The 22,694-nt window shown below is 39.7% G+C and overlaps 1 protein-coding gene across 2 annotated transcripts in view; it reads right to left on the reverse strand.

The window, feature by feature from the left end:
• The window catches only part of ARHGAP29 (Rho GTPase activating protein 29), a 59,151-nt gene that overhangs the window by 31,253 nt on the left and 5,204 nt on the right, over positions 1-22,694 (reverse strand). Inside the window, exons 2-3 of one of the 2 annotated variants that reach the window (XM_040998957.1) lie at positions 21,425-21,661; positions 8,847-8,981 (exon numbers count right to left, since the gene is read on the reverse strand). In XM_040998957.1, the coding sequence (XP_040854891.1) occupies positions 8,847-8,981; positions 21,425-21,629 (340 nt within the window). In that variant the 5' untranslated portion in view covers positions 21,630-21,661. Of the gene's footprint in view, positions 1-8,846; positions 8,982-18,329; positions 18,343-21,424; positions 21,662-22,694 lie in introns of those variants that run through there. The other variant, XM_040998958.1, reaches the window with a different exon arrangement.

A 22,694-nucleotide genomic window follows, 5' to 3' on the forward strand; every position in this document is an offset into this window, starting at 1 on the left:
GGTCCGGAATCCCTGACTGTGTGATCTGGTCTTGGTGTACATTGCATGATTAGACCACCTATATGCTGCTAACTCCTATGCAAGGAAGCCAACATCATCTCAGAGTAATGATGAAGAAGCTACAGACACAGCCGTTGGCCCTGAGTGACAGGTGAGCCCTACGTCCCTCATCAGGAGGTAACTACAGAAGATGTCATGAGTCTATACCCTCAGCAATCCACACAGGAAGAGTCAAAAACCTCTCAAGGGGGAAAGAAATGTGACAGATAGGTAGGTAGCCCAGGGTTGGAGCTGGAGGCCACATTCCCCTTGCTCTTTGTCAATCCCATCCTCCTATCCACCAATCGATGGGTCTCTTCCCCAGGATTTACTTCCCCTCACTGGGACCAGGGGAGTTACCATGAAATCACTCCCCTCCCCGAGATCACAGGAGGACCGGCCAGCCAGAGGGGTGAGGGAAGGCAGAAACACTTCCCTTTCCCCACTTTTCTCCTCCTGGCCCAAACATGCCCTATGTGCACTTGTGATTTCCTTCACCTTTCCAACTTCAAAACATTTTAAAAGAAAAAAGTTTTCTTGTGCTACAAGGTTTATTTTTTTTTGCAACAAAATAAACTCATATTTTAAATTCTATTTTCCACAGACTTTTAAAAACATGTATATTTGACGTATCATAAAGCCTACAATAAAGCAAATCATATAAAACACCCAATGTTTTAGGAATTTCAAATTTCTATTTACAGTCTTAATTCTTATCACAAGTTTTGGGGTCTGAAATCCACGTCAACAGACATATGGCTACTTAATGTTTACAATAGGAACATTCCAACAGGAAATATAACTAAAAGAGTGTTCCTAACTTTTGTATGCACTCTTGTTAAAGGCCAAACACAATTTTCCAGGACAAAGTCTAAAGGTAGAATTGCCTTTTTAAATGTAACTCATGCTGCTAAGAGTTCAGGGAGCAATCAGTATCCTTGCCAAAAACCGGGAAGGCAGAGAAACCACACCAAGAGGAAGCACTCCACGGGTAGAGCTGCCTTTAGTCTTGGCTGCATTACAATTACCTGGGGAGTCTTACAAAGTGTGGGCTCCACCACCAAAGATGCAGATTTTATATATCTCTAGAGAAGCACAGACTTTTTTTAAATAAAAGTTCTCCCGGATGATGCTAACATACAAACAGGACTGGAGATAAAGAATTCATAGGTAGAGATGAATTCAAATTCAAACTCAGAAATCCCATGAATTCACACGGAAAGTTTTACATGTGTAACCTTTTATAGATGTGGGGCAAGGACAACACCAAGGTCTGTTTTCTTCTTTCTTTCTCTTTCTCCCTCTTATGTATTTCAAAGGCACAGCTACACAGAAGACTAGGATCTTCCATACTCTAGTTCACTTGTTACATGGTTGCAGTAGTCAGGGCTGGGCCAGGCTGAAGCTAGCAGACAGGAACTCCTTCCAGGATTCCTACGTGGGTGGCAGGGCCCCAAGTACTTGGGCCATCTTCCACCGCATACCCACATGCATTAGTGGGGAGCTGGATGGGAAGCAGAGCAGCTGGCGCTTGACTCCCCACTTCAACTTGGGATGCTGGTGTTGCAAGCAATGGCTTAGCTGTTGTGTCACAATGTGGGACCTTTGTGTATTATCTTTCATCAGATTCTTTTTGACACAAACAAGGAGAAAAATTTAACAGCTTTGTAGATAATTTTGAGAATATTTTTGGACTCTGCTCTGGCCAAGATATTTAAACAACTGAAAGAGATCCACAGAAAATACAAGAAATGCTAGTTTTCAAGGCACTGGATATCATGCAATAGTGTCCCCTGACAGCCAAGAAAGAAACTATCATAAATTCTGCAATTGCCCCCGTTGACTGTAGTTTTCTAAGCAGCAGACATTATGGATACACGAGGTCATTTTGTAGTTGTGAAGGAGCCAACGTGCTAAGAGCACATGACAATTCTTTACACTTACACACTGAGGCAACAGTTCAGAAACGCATGAAGTAAAAACTGCCAGACCTGCCAACAGACACATTCACAGTTACAGCTAGAGGTCTCAGTAACTTTCCCCCGATTCCTGAGAGAACACACCTTAGGAAAATAAGGACTGGTGTAACTGAACAGTACTATCAGTCACCTTCACAGGACATTTATGGAACATAGGACGTTTATGGAGCATTTCACCTAATAACAGCAGAACATGTCTTCTTCCAAAATGCACACTGAATATTCACCATGATATGAGACATAGCATGGACCAGAAAAAAAAAATCCCAATGAGTTTAACAATTCAAATTAGGTAAAGCTCATTCTGTGGCTACATGGAATTTCATCAGAAATCTGTAGCAGAAAGATTTATGGAAAATCCCTAAATATTTGGAACCTAAGTTAATATTTAAATAACCCATGCGTCAAAGAAGAAAAAGGAAAAACTATTTTGAATAGAATGAAAATAAAAATGCAACGTATTAGAACTGGTGAAGGGGAAAGAAGGGTGCAGGCGGGAAGAACTACCAAGCACAGCAGCATCGTGACAAGGAAGATGATGTCACAGGAGCCGACACCGGGAAGAACTGATCCAATGTACTTACATTCAAACAAGCTAGTATATTTTAGTTATAATTCAATAAAGCTCTTTTTCAAATTTTGTGAAAAGAAAACATTCAATAGTATTTTGACATCACACCATTAAAACGTGAAACCTGTTTGTTTCCTAAACTCAACCTGTTTGTTACACTTTAAAGAAAATGTACTTCATGACATGACCAAAATTATAGTTCTTTCCTTTAAATGTTTGTTTTCACAGCTCTAAACATGACTATATTAAAACACAATAAATTATTGTTAGTAAAAATTCGACCACATGAACCATCTTCTTCTTCATCCTCCTTGAATGAGACTATAATCATCTAACAAAAATTCTTGCCACTGCTTTTGCATCCACTTGAAAAAGTCATGTATTTGCATTCTCTCTCCTTTAATTGCTCCTGAGTGTTTAAAACAAGTCTTTGGTTCCTTTCCAGTGCTAAATCTTCCTATTCTCTCTGATATTTTCTTTATTCCAATACCACCATACTATTCCTCCCTTCACTACTTCTCTGGACATTTTGCCTTATTCCACTCAAATTTTTCTACATGAAAAAAAAAGTCCATTTTACTTTATTTCTTTGTAAAGCTACCCTCCAATTTTTCTCACCAATTCTTCAGTGCCAAGTTTCTACATGCCACGGTCTGTGTTATCTCCCAAGTTAACAATGAATTCAGCGATGGGGCTTTTCCACCCATTTCAATGGTTATTACAGACTGGAAAACTCTATACAAGACCAGACAGTAAATACGTAAGGTTTTTTTCAAGGCATGTGGTCCACTGCAGCCACTCAGCTTTAGCTCTGAAGGAGTCATACATAATACACAAATAAGAGTGGCTGTGTTCTGAAAAACAGGCACAAGCCAGAAAAGGCCCACCAGCCGTAATACCTGCTATTCCCTGGTTTGGAGGATTGGTTCTGAAACCAGTCGATCTAGATTTAATCTTAGCTCTGTTTCTCACTTCATTGCATAACTTAAAACCTCTGTGCCCAAGCTTCTTCATTTGTAAAGTAGGAATGATTACTTGATATGAAGTTGTTACGAAGACTAAAATGAACTTAGCACAGGGATTATTTAATAGAAAATGATGAGTAAATATTAACTGCTATTTTAACACACTATCACTGAACAACGCAGTCAACAATAAACTATTTCCCGTGAAAACTGGAGGCCTAGGACAGCCGTTTGCCCTTGTGACGCTGAGAGACATCTAGAGTGCTGTGTGCTACTCCAGATTCCTGCGACCGCAGATCCTAGGAGGCAAGAGTGATGGCACAAACAATCAGGCTCCTATCACCTGTACAGAAGACCTCGACTGAGTTCCCAGCTCTCCTCCCCACTTTCAGCCACCGCCATTATGAGGAGTACACCAGCCACTGGGAGTGTTCTCTCTCCTCCTTTTGGCTTGTTAAGTAAACAAGCCAAAAACCTCAAGATCTTTCTTCTAAGTCTTCATCCTAGTTGACCTTTCTGCAACTTTCTACCACCTCCTATGCTGGAGTCTTGCACAAACCTTTCTCCATACCCTGTTATCTTATCTGTAAAACAGCAGCAGACAGAGCAGCAGCACTGACCTCAGGTAACTACTGTGAAGGTCACATGCGACACTACCTATCAGCAGTGGAACAGGCTCTGCTGCACAGGCAGTAGGTTCTCAAAAGCATCAGCTGTAATTACTACAAATATTAACCACTTCTCTCAACTTCCAGGTATTCTCTCTTAGAAGGAAGGTGCTATAATAAGTGAAAGTAGTAATACTTCAGCATTTCAGGCCTGAGTTCAAACCTGACCGTGGCTACTTCCTGCATTCCTCTGGCTACAACATTTAACTTCAGTTTCTTGCACAAAACAGCATTGAGAGGAACAACTGAGAAAAAAGAATAAGGAGCTATCCCAACCAGATAAGATGTCTATAACTACAATAAAAGTGGTATGGTGCTAACACATGATAAAACATATCAATGGGACAAGGTAAGACACAGTATGCTTCAGCACTTAATGTATTCATAATAAAAGTGGTATTTCAATCAGTGGAGAAAAAATAGTTCACTGAATAAATGAACCAGATATCTAGATCCATCAGATGCATCAAAGACATACTTAACAAATGATATCAGGAAAACAGAAGAAAAAGCAATGAACAATTCTAACTCTCAGAGCACAGTAAACTTTCCTAATACCGACCTGCTAGAGACAGCTAAAAAGAGGAAAAAGACTGATAAATTTACAGGCAAAAATGAAATATCTAAGAAGACCAAAACCAAGTAGAAACATTTGTAATGAAAAGCTAAGATCTGAGACAAACTTTAAAGAATTTCTACACATCAATCCTTAGAAAAGACCCAGAGAGAAACAGATAAAAGGCTAAGATTCACACTAAAATCTAAACAAATGGCTCAAAAGTAAATGGAAAGATAGTCGACTGCACTCAAAGGCAAGAGAATGCATATTCCATCCACAGCGAGCAGCTGTTGCGGTCACCAGATTCAATCCCAAGGCTAGGCAACCAGCTGTGGGCAAAGGCGTGGGCACTCAGCTTCTTCAGCCAACCTCCACGAAGTGTGTCTGCTAACACCAAAAACCATAAATGCACATGCTCCCCGACCCAGCAAGCCCATTTATGAGCCTACCTGGCTATTTACTGATCCATGTTATAGGAAAAAAACAAAAAAAACAACTCTGCAAATAATCTAAAGGCTAAACTACAGCACCTCAACATAATGATTTACAGCTTTGAAAACAGATAATAAGGAAACTCTTTTTGCGCCAGAAATGAGCAAGGGACACAATACTACCATTTACGTAACAAGGTTAAAAAAGAGAACTTCAAGAATACTGTGGAAGGATGGAATGAAAAGATAACAAAGAGTTCCCACGAACCTTCTGAAACAGCGCTGTATGTGTATATGCCTCAGAATTAAAGGTTCATTTTTATGCAAAATAATTTTGAGATCCATGCATATGAATTTCCTCATATATGTGTAATGCATGTGCTTTTCCAGGGAAAAGAATAGCTGGCCACAGGTCAGAGGTAGGAAAGAAACTTCACTTCATTTTGAAGTGTGTGTCAAATGCAGGTTAAAACAATTAAGTTTGCAGAACAAAGAAAATATGAGGTTCTATGACCTTGGAAGTGTAGGTAAGGCTTATTGTTCTAATTTGTCAATTTCTGTAATTAAGGTAAAATATAGATCCTGGAAAACCTAAATAGAGTTATTTTCATTCATATTATAAAGAAGACATTGAAATAACTGAAGTAATGAAAACACAAATATTAAGTACATAATAAATGAATGAGCTCTGAAGATGTCTTTATCTGCTTCAAAAATAGACTATCTCTCTTACCATATTGCAAATATTTTGTCAGACTGCACTTCCTGCTTGGAAACAGGAGGAGACGCAGGAAATACAAATCAACACTCGAAGGAATGGGAAAAAGCTGAAGTTATTAAAAGATAAATTCCACTTATAAAATTTAAAAATTAGAACAGTTAAAGATTCCCATTTTGCATGTCTTATAAATAGGAAGTAGACAGACTTCCTGCAATCAAACCTGTGGTGACACCAACATCACACACCTCTGATCCTAAAGTATTTTCTCTCTGTGTGTTTACAAATACATACATAGTTGAGCGGTTTGCTAAATCTGAAAAATGTGTTTTAGAGATAAGGCAACCCAAGCAAGCCAGCTGCTCAGGTTGGTGTTGTTTGAGTGTCATCAGGAGGTCAAGATTAAATCAGCTCTTTATTCCTGACATATTTCTGATTCTACCATACAACAATTCTTCTTTAAGCTTTCTTCTCTTTAAACAAAAATGGAAGATTATAAGTGGTTCTCTTTGTACAGACTAAAATACGCCAAGCACTTACTGGTACAGACTTTTTATTTTATTTTTAAAAATTTATTAATTTCTACCAAAAAAGATTTTTATAGAAAAATGAGACAGAAAGATCTTGCATGTGCTGGTTTACTTCCCAAGTGGTCCCAATGGCTAGAGCTGAGCCAATCCAAAGCCAGGAGCCAGGGTTTTTTTCGGGCCTCACACCCAGGTGCAGGGTCCCAAGGCTTTGGGCTATCCTCTACTGCTTTCCCAGGCCAAAGGCAGGGAGCTGGACGGAAGTAGAACCACTGGTACATGAACCAACACCCATTGGGATCCCAGTGCTTACAAGGGGAGGATTAGCTCATTGAGCCATTGTGCCCCACTCCGTGTTACAGACCTTTAAACTTAACCCCCACCTTGCTTACTTTTCCAGGTTTTGAAAATTAAATGATCATTGAATGCAAGCTCCGATTAATTTCTTTGTTCAGAGCTCACTGGATATTTTAAATCTGAGGTATCAGTGGTAGTATTAGAAGGCTTCAAAAATAACAACAAGTGGACAGGAAAAGTTTTGTTTAAAAGCATATAAACTCACCCCAAAGAAAACGCCATTTTAAAGTTTTTAGTCTACATAGTCCCACTGAAATGGAGTCCTTTTCCCAACAACGGAGTCATCTATTTTCCTATTTCCTAATCTCGAGAGCAGAGGCGGTCAGCCTGGGAGTACTACTCCAAAGACTACTCCACCTCAATGACAGAGGCTCTGCAGGGCAGCTCAGAAGCCACTCTCTCCAGGCGGATTCTGGAATGCGGACACCAGCCACACACAGGCACCCTCCTTCCCCAGGACATCCTGCGGCACACAATAGCTACTGACAACAATTGAACCAGGTCGCTATTTCCAAGCATGGAAATTTTACTATCTATAGACACAAGTCTCCCTATCTAAGTAAAGTTAAGTGGCACTTGTAAACAATCTATTTAAAAACAAATTTGGTTACTAAGCACATTTGAAAAATTCCTCACAAAAGCTACCCATAAAATCATTTATTACTTTTTCAACTTAAAAATACAGGAAAAAAAAAAATAAAGGAAACCACACCAACAGGAAGAATCTGTGTCAAAAAGAAGTTGGGATATGAGTTTCTTAAGTATTTGGACTCTATTTTACTAGCAAGATTTTTATTTTTTCTTCCTGCCTCATCCTTTGAAACTTGTCCTTTGCCATCTCCAAATATCAGCCCTCACGTTCTTCAAGTCCAAAGTCTTTGTAACCAAGGCCAAAATCCCAGCTCAACCTCCAGCCCAGGCAATGCCAACTCAGCTGAGACAAGTAGTCCCTCTCCCCAAAGCAGCCTTTCCTCTCCTCAGGGCTTCAGTGTAAACCACTTATCTGGGAACAGATCAAGGAACTGAGTGGCTTCTTCTGCTGACTCCAGGTCACCAGAAAGGTTATACTACTTTAATCCATATCACGTATCAATGGCATTTAACAGTGATAAACACTTCTTAAAATACCACCTTTCCCAAGATCACTTCCCTCCTGGCTACAGGCTTCTCTGCTCCTCCACTTCACCTCTCTTCCAGGGATCTCACAGCAGACATCTGCTTCCTCTGCACGCTCTGAGTTAAGTGTTATCCTCTCCCATCACCATCTGCACATGAACAATCCTAATCTCACAGATTCAACTCCAAACTTCCCTGTGACCTCTCACATCAGACTTATTTTATGTTTTGTTAAACTGACATCCATCCACTGAACCACATTCTACTCCTTCAGACCCCAACTTGCACCTTCAATGTTCATTAAGTCCACTTTATATCTATACAAAAACACTAACTGGTCTTCTTTACCTCTTCTCAAATATTCCTCAACTCTCAACTTTTCTTACACATTTCAATTGGGAATAATCCCAACAATTTTGAGTGATGAATGATTTTATACGAGGACAGGATCCTAATTCTCAATGCAAAGTTTTAGTACATATACATCAGACACATAAAACAGCTTTACTTTTCATATTTTAAAGATCCCAATTGAAGCCTTCTTGCTATTTGGTTCCTTCTTTCACATGGACCTGCTACAAGTGACCATAGTCCAACACCACAAGTCCTCCTCATATGGTCGAGAACTTCAGTTCATTCACACAATGAACATGACCTCACTCATACAGCTCAACATTCCAACGTCAGTTCTTTTAGTATTTTTAAATGTCTGCTGTCAAAGTTTTAGCTTCTAAAACCTAAAGAGTGTTAGGTGTGACTTAATGTGGACATGCAACTTCAAAATATACGTAACTCCTGACTGACAGACAACATACAAATTAGCAGGAGAGGAGTGGCTGTACAGCCATCACAGACTGCATCGCACCCTCAGATTCTTTCTGCCCACGAGGACCCACTTGTGACTTATCTTCCTTACCTTTCACTTTTGCAGTAAGCACCTCTGCAGCATTCTGAAGGTCAACGGAATTCAGGTTCTGATGTTTATTCATCACAGACTTTAAAACACGGAGAAGTTCATCCAGGCGTATTTGAATGACTTCTTTAAAACAGTCTTAAAAAGGAAAAATAAATTTTTTTTTAATATGGTGTATCCAAATCAGAAATTTAAAATAAAAAGATTACTTAAAGTGCATTTCAAGAAGCAGCAGTAGCTACATATTTTGCCTACTACATGTTCACTTCTTTTACTTTACCATGCAATTATATACAATTTATACAGCCTTCAGAAAGATCTTCAGTCATTCTAATTCCTAGGGATTTCAAATGCTCTCTCAGTTATGGTCAACCTAGTAATACATCTTCAGCTATTTTCTCAGCCTAAAAGCTCTCCAGATTTCCACCAAGGCAACCCACATACAGTTAATTTTCTGTTTTTTAAAAAATATTTATTTATTTGAAAATCAGAGTTAGAGGGAGAAGGAAAGACAGAGTTCTGGTTCACTCCCCAGATGGCTATAACCACCAGAACCAGCGAGCTGGGAGCTTCTTCCAGGTTTCCAACATGCATAGCAGGCCCGTGCACTTGGGCTATCTTCCACTGCCTTCCCAAGCCATTAGCAGGGAGCTGAATTGGAAGTGGAACAGCTATGACACGAACCAGGGCCCACCCGTGATGCCAGAATTGCAGGCAATTGCTTTACACCACAGCACTCCCACCCCACAATTCCACACTGGAATTGATTATTTGCATTAAATAATCACTAGTTATTGGAATCAGTAATCCATGGACATAAACAAAACAGCCATTATGTTATCTGTGTGTTTTAAAAATTGAGGTGATATATGATAAAACACAGATTTTCAAAAAAAAAAAGTGTTTTAAAAAAATTGAATTAATGGCCAATGATGAAAATCCGAAGGATCAATGACATAGGCTGCAGTTTTTGCCTTTACTAGGCCCACATCCCTCGTTGTCCACAGCACCTGGAACACAGCATTGTTGCCCTCCCTAAATATTCTTTCTTTTCTAGTGCCCACATGTGTAACTATCCCACTATCCATGCACTGACACCAGCCTTGAGGTCAAGAGAGGAAGACAGAGTTTTACATTCCCTGAAGAAGATGATCATGTAATTTATTAGCCAAATCAAAATACCTGAGCCAGTCAAAAGGGGCTGGGGGGAGTGCTACTTGTAGTTATACCTGCACAATAAACATATTCCTAGATCATTATCCCAAGCAAATATGCAGGAAACATACAAGCTGAGTTGGGAGCACCTTGCTGTTTCAGGAAGTAAGAAAGAGCTTAAAAAAAAAAAAAGCTACAAAGAAAACAACTGTGAAGAGGGTATGTGAAAGGTGTACAGCAGCCAAGGGAGGGGTGCCTGCTGGCTGAGGCTGGAACAATTTGAGCAGCAAATAATAAAGCAGTAATGAGTCCAGACGGATATAAGTGATTTAATAAATAAACAGGAGAAAAAACAAACCTCGTGGGAAAGAATTCTAAGTATGTTCTCTGCAGACAGTGTGGCCTCCAGCAGGTGAAGCACACGTATGGGCACTGACAGCGACTGCCCGCTGAGTACAGGCAACTTCCCGGCCGGCAGACTTGACAAGTGCAGCTAAGACAGCCTGCTCACAGCCAGTCTCCTCAACAGGATGTGAGGAACATGGCACTTCAATCCGCAACCTTCCTGCCAGTATCCCATTCCCTCAGTCTCACAACAAGGAAAACTACAAATTCCCATCAAGGGCTAAGCTACTGAATCTCTGACTTGTACACCTTAAGGCAGGTGAGATCTCAAAAATGAGGAACTTGAGGAACTTACAGCTAAGGAGAACACAGGAAAATATGACAAATAAATGTGGTATGACTGAATCCTCCAAGAGAAAGAGGACATTAGGGAAGATCTATGGAAACGTGAATGGTGACGTGCTTTAGTTAATAACAATGCTATCATCACTGGCTATCAGCAAGCACTGATTCATTCACTCAAACAGATGCACGGTGCTAAACAGCGGACACAGAATAGATACAGGGGAACTTTCGACTATTGTTTCAGTTCCTTTATAAACTAGAAACTATTACCCCAAATCATCTATTTTTATTGAAACATAACATTTGTACACATTTACAGCACACAGTGTAATTTACCAAATACATATAGTGATCAAATCAGGGAAGGTAGCTCTCCCCAGTCACAGCTATGCTGTTTGGACTTACACTGTCCCAAACCCTGAACTAAACACAACTCTTTTCTCTATACCCTAGTTTCAGGTATTTTATTACAGCAATGGAAATTAGACTAAAACGTACAGTCTGTAATAATCAATATAACCCACAAACACAGAAATTCTTGAGATCCTCAATAAATATTTAACAGGGTCATAAGAATCCCTGGTATAGTTTTGGGCCTCCCTGCCCCCCCACCCCACTCCCGCTTAAAAATAACAACAAGGGGCAGCCGCTGTGACTCAACAGGCTAATCCTCCACCTTCAAGCGTCAGCATTCCATACAGGTGTCAGTTAATGTTCTAGTTGCTCCACTTCCTTATGGTCTTGGAAAGAAGTGGAGAATGGGGGCCCTGCAGCATGGCCTAGTGGCTAAAGTCCTCGCCTTGAATGCACCGGGATCCCATATGGGCGTCGGTTCTATCCCAGCAGCCCCACTTCCCAGAGCTTTGGGACCCTGCACCCACGTGGGAGACCATGTGGTAACTTGGGGAGTGAATCATCAGACGGAAGATCTTCCTCTCTGTCTTTCCTCCTCTCTACATATCTGACTTTGCAATAAAAAATAAATAAATACATCTTAAAAAAAAAAAGAGGTGGAGAATGGCCCAGAGCTGTGGGACCCTACATCCACATGGGAGACCTAGAAAAGGTTCCTGGCTCCTGGCTTCAGATTGGTTCATATCTAGCCATTGTGGCCATTTGGGGAGTGAAGCTGCAGACAGATCTTTCTCTCCTTCTCTTTGTAAATCTTCCTTTTAAATAAAAACAAATTCATCTTAAAAGAAAAATAAGGGCAAAACACCATAGTGATTGTCAGCATAAACTGCTCACCAACTCGAAACCCTTTTTTCCTACAAAGAAATTCTTACAGACACTAATATTGTTTCCAAATGAACAAGCTGAAAAACAGTTATTAAGAAGTTTCAGAAGTACTTGAGATTACAATAATAATCATCCCAATTCCTGTAGTTAAACACTCCTCCAAGGTTCATAGGTCAACAAAAATCAACCCCCAAAATAAAATGTCAGTCCCAAAGACTCAAACTTCCGACATATGAGGACAGAAGCGGCAACTTAAGAAAATCAACATTTCCTGACAACACTTCAGCTAGGACTTCATTAAGCACCAAAGCCTTAACTTTCTTTACAATGTAAGTGGTGGGGAGAAGCGTTCCATTTTAACCAATTGTTCTTCTTTCCTTACACTAGAAAAAAATCTACCTCAAATCTTCTTTATGAAGCCAAAGGTTTCTGAAACTGAAAGTGTAACTTATTTTCAAACTTTAAGAAATTTAAGCAGCTCCTTCACCAACAAACTAAATACTACTCCTTCCCCGTCTCCCCGCAAAGCTGTAGTACAATGAGTAAAAGACAGTAACTAATTCCTCACCAAACTAAACAAAGCTGAGTAGCCCTGTGTTAAGGCAGTAGAGAACAGCTGGAGTCAGCCTTCCAGCTGCCCTTTCCTGTAGTCACCACACACAAAACTCCGACCTCAGAGCCACCATCACTAGAAGGAAATGGGCAAGAGTACCGGCTCGTCAAACCTTCTCTTGTTGCTATGAATGCCAAACCAGGAGAAAGCAACTGCTGTATAATTTCAGCACTCATGAATAATTATTAATGACAAGTCTGTAGCTATTCAACCTAGTAACACCATTGAAAACCCACTTGCCTCACATACAATATTTTCATTAACAAATAAAGCCTGGCTCTACAATGTTTTGGCTAATGAAAAACATTTAAAGTCTCAATTTCATTCTATATGTAAAATTATAATAGGTAATTTAGAAGTAAAATAGCAACTATGAATATATTTTACATAATTTATATATCTGGCCAATTATAATAGCTAATTTAGGTGATCATATAACTGAAGATAATTTTTAAGTATGACAGAGGTCATAATGGAACTGTAATATAATTAATACCACAAAGCTATTACAAATGAAAACACAATAAAGTTCAATCAATACCTAAATGCTAGATGCTAGAACAGCAGAACCATTACATCCCATGTCTGTTTATCAACTATCCTTGAAATATGATAACCTGAATTTTAATGTATTGTTTCACCTACTGGCACCATGTGTTTTTTGCCTCATTCAGCTTATCAAGTGAAAACAGATCAGTTCCACTTTTCAGGTTCTCATGCATTCACACAATACCACAGTGTTTATACTGAAAACACTTCATGGAAACACTTAAGTAAATACATTTTAAAAAATGGTGCTTTCCTTGTTTTTTCTTTTTAAACCTTGACAATAATTTTAAAATTAGCCCTGTTAATTCAGCTTCTCCTCTCTAGGGAAAGCAATAAAAACAAGGTGTCCCTCCCAAACCCCCCCAAAACAAAACAAAACAAAACAAAACAAAACAAAAAAACCCACCGAGTTTCAGAACTTATCTCTAGGAACCTTCTATTTCTGCTGTACTAACTTTGAAATTTACAGAATAAAAGTGAAGCCTGGGGAACAACAGCTTTCTTTATCCAATTTCTGACGACTGTAAAAATAGCTGACATCTTTTTTTTTTTTTAAATTTCATTTCATTTTATGACACGGTTTCATAGGCTCTGGGATTCCCTCAACCCCTCCCCATGCCCTCCTCCCATGATGGATTCCTCCACCTTGTTGCAATATTACTGTCCAAATCCAGTCATGATTCCTTCAGTGCAAGCATAAAGTCCAGCATGTTATTGTTCAGATAAATTCAACGGTTTCATGGGGAGACCATCTCTGGTCTGAAAGCAGAGCTGGCAGAATATCATCCCGATCAATTAAAAGCCACAACATAACATCAACATCAATTTACAACACTATGGAATTAATTGACATGGTACTGAGTAACAAATACGTTAAAAAATGCAAGTTTTTAATCGCATCCTCTGACTACTTCACTGACATTTCAATTTTGGTTTATACTCAGAACCAGCTGCTATAGACCTTAAAATGGCTATAGGGTACTATCCAGCTGTCTCATGACTATTTTCATTTTAGCATTCAGGTGTAAGCTTCCTTCAGGACTAGGGAGAGAGCTTTCTCTGGTCCTTAGTTCCAACTTTGGATCCCCACCCTATCTTGCAATGACCATCAGGGTTGCTTCAAAGCCCCCCACCGCAAAACACACACACAAACATACAAGCATGCATGCACACACACACAAATTGGAATAGACAGACAGAGAACAACAAGGAAAGCTTGGAACCAGACAGGAAACACTCAGTATTGACTCACACATGCCTGATTAGGTAGGACACAAAGATTAGTTACTCCTCACTAAAGTATTGACGATTTCTCTGCACACCCCTCCTAAAACTGTTCTGCACCTAAATTGTTGACATACGCCTTGTTAGAGTTATGAGCCAGTTTAGACTATCCCAAAATCTGCCAAATTCAGCAAAATTAAGCTTCAACACTAGAAAGTGCAAGTTCTTAGCCACATCCTGTGACTACTTCATTGACATTTCAATTTTAGTTTATACACAACCGGCTGCTATACACCTTAAAATGGCTATAGTGTACTATTCAATAGCTGACATCTTACTACACTTATTCTAAGAGCTTCACATATTATCGGATCTCAAAAGCCCAAAGATGCAGGGTTGTGGTCAGCAAAGGGTGAGAAAACTTAGTGAAATGCGGTTCATTTTTGGGGGTTCAAATCCAAGGCTGGAGGAGGGGGCATCACTGGCACAGCAGGAGGGCTGACTGTGGGAGCACCAGCATGGGCATGTGGAAGAGCTTAGGCCACCACAGGAAGCCAGAGAGGGACTGGGGTCGCACAATCCACCCAGCCGCAGGCACCCCTCCAAGCATGACCAGAGAGAGGCCTTCCCACAGGTCAGGCCGCTGAAGGGTCCCCCACCGCCCACCTCCGGAAAGGACCTTTGGGACACAACCAAGTCATAGCACACAGGCGCTCTTAAACAGAAATAGAAACTGAGGCACACAGAAGGTCAGTATCTGGCCCAGGTTACAGACAGCAAGCAAGTAGCAGAATGAGGACTCCACCTGAGTTATCTGAGCTCTAGGATCTGTGTTGCAACCACATGATCAGAGTTCTAGCTTAACGGCAGGTGCTCTGACATCTGTGCTCTAATCCAGTTAGCATGCCAATCATGAAATGGTGTTAATTCAGGCAGATCCTTCTGGGCCAGAGCAGAGGAGGACTGAAATCCACCGAGAGCTGGTACATGTCTTAAAAATGAGCTACCAGTCTTTATACCTCACTCTTCAAAGACTCATCTCTCACATTCTGGGCACCCACCAGAACCTTTAACAGTAGTATTCTCCTTGGTGCAATCCACTGGGAATCACTTTATGGAGGCTTAGTTCCAGAATTAATGTTCCAGAAGTAATTAGCAACTTAATGTTGCTAACACTTCACAAATTTTCCTGCATAAGCTGACACTGAAAATTAACACTCATAAAAAAATTATATATCCTCCTATATCCACCCTGGGGAATCAAATTAAGCTATGTGACTGGGTTTCAATTAAGACTTAGTAAACCTATGCAGAACCTCTAACCACAGAACACATTACTTAATGGCATTACATATTTAACTCTTACTATTCAATAAATTTTGCTTTAGAAAGTTAACATACCTCTTTTGACTATAGATTAGTTAAAAAAAAAAAAGAAAGAAAAGAAAGAAAATCAAGGATATGGAATGAGAAGCTACACTAACAAGGTCGGTCATGTCTGCAAAATAACAAGGGCATACTCAAACCAGGAGGCACATTTTTAAAAATTAGAGAACCAGTTTATCACAAACTGGGTAGAAACTTTAATCTTTCTTCCTAGCCTACTTAAAAAAAACCAACCAACCAATTAGCCAAAAAAGAAAAAAAAAAGGCACCACAGTTACACTATTAAGCATTCACTAAATCCCATTTAAAAGTATTGTTGTATAATCAAGAACAGTGATAGGAAGCATTAAATTACTTTTCTTTCAAATATATTTAACAGTGGCAATCAATACATCAAGCACCTACCAGTAGAAAAAGACATGTTGGTGTTATTTTTTCCAGCTTAATTTAAAAACTGTGCAGTTTTCAAACCCTTAGATTTTTACTTTTCTTGAAATAATGTTTCACTTGGGAAGGGAGATGTATGTTGAAAGCACAGGCTTTGGAATTATTGTATAATTAAGAAGAATATTATAGATTTATTATTTGGAATTCCAGGGGCAACCTGTTATCTGTTATCATTCAGGGGGCAATTATAAACCTGAATTGGCACTTACACTGGACATATGATTATATTAACCTACAATGTTATAATTAAACACAAACTGCATATGTACAACTGAGTGCCTTTAGCATTTTCATTTAAGAGGATTGAGCCCTATAATTATTCATAATGCACCTTTAATGACACTGGATAGAGATCTAAAACTTTACATTCCACACCTGCTATTTGTGCAAGACTATAGAGTCACCTCCTCCAAGAAATTAGCAAGAGAAGGGAAATCTGAACTCCAGCAAAGCAAAAACCACGTGTTTTCAGGTCTCCTGTCTCCACAGGGAGCTCTCCAATTTTATTTGCCAATAAATAAAAAGAGATAAATTGCTTACGTATCTTAACCCTACTGGGGAAACAAAAGACTTGTTTCTTTTTTTTTTTTTTTTTTTTTAATCTCCTTAGTTCTCCTACTACCACAGCTTCACATTCTGACCCGGGAAATTTTCATCAGTATCACGTTTAACAGAGTTATCACCAACCTCACATGAACATCCTAAAGAGACTAGAATTCCATCGAAATTGCAGCACATGATATAAGAAATCTTAGCTGGGTTGTGCAGCTCCAAACTCAATATTCTGGACAACGTAAAACCCCCAATTCCCATCAAATTTTGAATCACAGAATCATCAAATGGATAACATTTGTTGTAAACACCTTGTTCTTAACAAAAGATTAAATAATTGAGGTCATCTTTCAAAGCTATTTGGTGGCAGAACTAGTCCTAGAACCCAGATCCTAAGTCTCTTTCTAGTGTTTTCTACCATCCACTAATATCAAGCGACCCAAACTACAATCTAGCTGAAAATTGCTTTGCTACTTTCAAAAAGAGCACAAAAATTACATGATTCTAAGGCAATTTAAGAAAAGAATCTCAAACCTCTATAATAAAATTTTCTTAAGTTTACTAATAAAAACATTGTCTAGCTTCCTTAAATGGTATAAAATGTGTATGGCTTAAGAATTCATCTCAATATTGATAAAGACCAAATGCCTAGACCTGCACTATCTAACAGATACTTTCACAACAATGATGAAAATTCTTGATATCTTTATTTTTTGGAACTTGAAATGTAGTACCAGCAACAAAATTTTAAAATGTAATCAAATTAATTAATTAATGAAAAAGCCACGTAGGGTCAGTAGTTACCCTACTGGACAGTACACAACAGAGGGCTAATGAAATGTAAAATTGGAGCAATGTTTTCTGCAAAACACCTCCGCTGAGATGGCAAGAAACAGCATACCATTCTACACTGAGAAAATCTCCATGTTCCAAAGGAGGCTGTTACCCGCACTAAGAGGCCAACAAAGCCATGCCACCCAAGTTATACCTGCATCTCATCCGTGCAACTGGACTACAAGCCCAACCCTGCTGCAGCCCCACCTGCCTTCTGGGGACCACGTGACTAACTGTGTCTGCGTGTGAAAGTACTCTGAAACATAAGGAGCATCATATACAATTATATGTCAATTCTATAATTAGTTTGGGGAAGAACTTTTTTTTTAAATGTGGTCATTAACTAACCATAAAGTTATTCATCTAAGCTTGTCCTCCACCATATGCTTAAACACCTGAGGCCATACTCGAATGACTACATATCACTGTCTCATTACAGGTAGATTCTGTACACTTAGAAATGATATCCTGATCAAACCAAAAGGTGACTGTTGTGCTTCAAATTTCTTATTCTCAAGAGCTAACTCTTCCGCTTTTTAAACTGCTAACATATGTGGAATAACTGGGGCCAGTGCTATGCACAGCAGGCTAACTCCCCAGCATCAGCATATAGGTGCTGGTTCAAGTCCCTGCAGTTCTAGTCCCAATCTAGCTCCCTGCTAATATCCTGGGAAGGCAGCCAAGGACTTGGACTCCTGCATGCACATGGGAGACCCAGAATATGCTCCTGGCTCCTGCCTTCCAATCAGCCCAGCTCCATCCATTGCAGCCATTGGGGGAGGCAACTAGCAAAAGACCTCTCTGCTTCATGCTGTAACTCTGCCTTTCAAATAAAAATAAATAAACCTTTTTCTATTTTAAAGGTAATAATAACCAGGGGGCAGATGTCAGGGGCAGCCAAGAACATTAAAAATCACATTCCGAGTTAGAATGCCTGAGTCTCGGCTCAGCTTTCCATTTCCGTTCCTAATAGAGTACATCTTGGGAGGCAGCACGCGGTGCCTCAAAAACGTGGGTCCCAGCCAGCCACACTGGAGACCCTGATGGAGTCCTGGGCTCTTGGCTAAAGCCCAACCTTGGCTGTTTCCAGCACCTGGGGAGAAAACCAGCAGATGGAAATGTGTCTGTGTCTGCCTTTTAGAGTAATACAGATATGTAAAAAGTAAGAGACAAGCCCCAAAACTGGGCATTATTCTTTCTGGGGGAATCAAATGACAAAATACTGACAAAGTCTCTTCACTCTAAAAAATTTAAAACAAAAACAATGAAATACCTACAGCTCTTTGCTTCTGGTCAAAACTCAGAGCTCTGGTGGTAACTACAGAACAGTACAAGTGAAAGGATAGAAATGGCAGATGTGTCCTTTTGGTAAAAAAAAAAAAGTTACACAATACTTAACGTATTTAGGATACTTTTCCATAATAACAAGACTTATATTTATTGCCATTTAATCATCCATAATTAGACATCAAAATCAAGCTATTAAACAGAAGTGTAAGCAATGGATTTTCCTAAATAATGACCTACATTATTGTTTTAAGAAAAAAGTCAATGAGCTATAAAGTGGAGGATTCAATTCTTCTAGTTGTTCTGGACACTTCGCCTCCAAAGTTAGTCTGAAATAACTTCATGTACAATATATGTAACTAAGAGGCAGGAAGACACAGAACTTCCAAATTCTGGCATACTTCCAAACGCCAGCAATGGCAGGAAGTGAGCAGGCAGAGGCTGGGTGCTGAGAACTCAACCCAAGCCTCCCATCTGGGTGGCAGAAACCCAACATCTGAGCCTCCCAGTTGCCCCCTTAGGTCCCCTCTGGCAGGTGGCTGGAATCAGGGCTGGAACTGGAAATTAGATTCAGGCACACTGGGTTAACCACTACGCGAAATTACGCACCCCAGAAATAAGCTCTCCAACTCAGAATCAGCACAAGATGTGGGCTTTAGTTTGCCTTTCAAAATGTTCCTCGGCAAACAAATATATAATTCACACATATAGAAACATTTTCTGACATTTCAGGTCCAGAGCTAAAGTCCTTGCCTTAAACATGCCAGGATCCCATATCGGTGCCAATTCTAATTCCAGTGGCCCCACTTCCCATCCAGCTCCCTGCTTGTGGCCTGGGAAAGCAGTTGAGGACAGCCCAAAGCCCTGGGACCCTGCATCCATGTGGGAGACTCGGAAGAGGCTCCAGGAGCCTGGCTTCAGATCAGCTCAGCTCCAGCCATTGCAACCTCTTGATGAGTGAATCAATGGATATCTTCCTGTCTCTCCTTCTCTCTGCAAATCTTTCTAAAAAAAAAAAATAAATGAATCTTTATAAAAAAGAAATATTTGCTGACGTTTCATAAATTTCTATGAAGACTGAGGAGATGTGATAGATTATAGGGAGAAGTATCACTTTTCATATATGAATATACTATATAAAGAAATGAATGTCACAAAGAATAGAAGTTACATCTCTATTATCATTACCATCAAATCTGGATATTAAAAGGCACTAGAAGTTGGAAGACTAAGACTCGAAGATGTATATTCTTATACTTTAAGAGAATCAAGTTTTGTGCTTCATCATCCATTTCTTTCTTCTTTGTAAAAGATGTATTTTATTTATTTGAAAGGCAGAGTTACAAAGAGAGAGACAGAGCAAGATAGCTCTTCTGTCTGTCTGTGGTTCACTCTCACAAGGGCCAAAACGGCTAACCAGCCACCTTCTGCTTTCCCACATTAGAAGGGAGCAGAAGCAGGTCTCCAGGTCTCCAACCAGCATCCAGCTGAGATGCCAGGATACCAGGCAGCAGTTTAACCAGATAGGAAACAGGGACGGCCCCTCCATCATTCATTTCAACCAAACCACAGGTGGGAAACCTTAACTGCCAATGGCCATTGAGATATTTATGACATCATCTGTGGACCATCTAAAATTATAAACTTAAAAAATTCGTTTGCTATAGATTAACTGAATTTTGAACCCTGCTGGCAGTTGCCCTGGCACGGCCAAACCAAAAGATAATGCAGGCATTACACGACATAGCTCTGAACTAAACAGAAAGTAAAATCTGTGATTACCCCTTACCGAAGAAGAGGTTACAGGAACAGGACTTGATTGACTCAGCGCTTAGGATGCCACTTGAGAGCCACATTCCATTTCACAGTGCCTGGGTAAAAGTTTGAGCTGTTTCTAATTTCAGCTTCCTGTGCTGTAATCAGCACAGGTGACAGGCTCAAGCACTTGGGTCCTTGCCACCTATGTGGGGGACCTGGACTGAATGCTGAGATTCTGGCCTCAGCCTGGCCCAATCCTGGCTGCTGCAGGCATTGGGGGAGTAAGCCAGTAGATCTTTTTCTCTCTTTTACCTTTCAATTGAAACGAAATAATTTTTCAAAGGTTACAGACTAGCAAAACAGAGTTATGCCTCATTTTTGAGAAAAAACAAAATCCCAAAGCGGTCTTTTTAGATTAAGTTTTGACATTATGGGAAGTTGAATTTAGGTCAAAGTGATGTCAATGTAAATTATAAACACTAGTCTGCTTATTAAAGAGCAATCAATATACCATGTTACCATTAACAAGGCTAAAATCTCCATCAAGTAATCTTAAATGTTCTCACTTCAAATAGTTACAAATGCTAGGAATCAAACACTGATTTTTATATTCTGTACTCTTGTTCTCCAACATGTTTCAAAGCATCTATTACGTTTGGCACTATTATTTAATTGTAAATTAGTTTACACTGTAAACATCACACAATTGGCCATAAAAGATAAGGGATCATAAGCACAGATGCATACCCTACTCCTCCCTTCCTGTGCACAGCTAGCTATCGCAACCCTGGCATTTAAAACTCACAAACTATCCAGCAAGAACGGTAAGAGAAAAGACTTGACAAACCTGAAAGAATTGCTTCCTTCAAATATAGTAACATATGGGAAAACTTCCTGATGTCATTCACCAACTCTTTTATGTAATCTGGATCAAAAATGGAATTAGAACTTAAGGATTTGAGCCCCATTTCCGAAGTCGTAACATCAGTAGACAGCTGGTCTGATGCCCAAATGCGTTTCTTCTTTGTCTTTTTCTGTTTGTGAGCAATCATCCTTTCATTTACCGGTCAGAACATCTGCAATCCTTCAAGGGGGCAGGAAACAAAGACAAAAAAACACAAATACTACATCAGACAGGGAAACACTACAGTAGTTTTCACAAATAGCCTCAGCCCGCCTCGGTATCCCATCATACAATTTAAAAAATAAGTGCTGCACCGCCAATGGCACTTGTGCTGTTAAGTGCCAGGAATCTTGATGACGCTGTGATATACAAACTAGCATTCTTCTCATTTCACAAATGAGGTTTAGAACTTGCAATTTTGTCTAAGCTCTCAACAGTTAAATAATTACATGAGACTTCAATTTAGATCTGTCTTGATGTCAAAATCTATACTGTTACAGTCATTTCTTCTTGATTCCTAGGTAATGGGATTTTTCACACTGCAAACACTGTTCTGAAACATCCTTTAGCGGGAGGTCATACTCTCCCTCCACCATACTGTCTTCAAAACAAAAGATGCAATGAGCTTGGACAAAACAAATACCTGCTTTCTAAAACCTCTTTCATCACTGCTCTTTCACCTAACAAGCTATTGGTCATTTCTTTTACGCATGCTTGCTTACAGAATGGGAATAATGCCCTGACAGCAAGTATCTCAGGAGACTTTTATAAGGACTAAACGAGACATGGCACAAAATGCCCAACACAGAAAAGCTTAATTACAGGTAGTTTGCACTGCCCACCCAACCTCCTGTCCTCCCTCTATCTCTACTGCTACAACACTAGTGAATTGCTGGTGCTTCTTAATTTCCTTATGATCTCTCTACATCCATTCTTGTCCCATTCGAAACAGAGAGTGAATTTCTAAAACAATTAACTCTCATGTTATTTGAGCAAATGACATGTGAAAAGCCACCATGTTCTTCTAGAAAGCTCCAAGTAAAAAGTGGTTCCTATTTATCAACCTGGTAATATTATAAAAGTCACACTCCTGGTTCTTAACATGCCTGCCACACACTTCCTTCTCATTCCTCTAACAATGTTTGTGTAGCATGACCTTCAGCAAGAAATAACTAAACATCACGAGCCCGTATACATGTCAAGTATGTGTGGG

This window comes from Ochotona curzoniae, unplaced genomic scaffold (assembly GCF_017591425.1).
Source record: "Ochotona curzoniae isolate NIBS_2020 unplaced genomic scaffold, NIBS_Ocur_1.0 scaffold_1037, whole genome shotgun sequence".
NCBI classification, from domain to species: Eukaryota; Metazoa; Chordata; class Mammalia; order Lagomorpha; family Ochotonidae; genus Ochotona; species Ochotona curzoniae.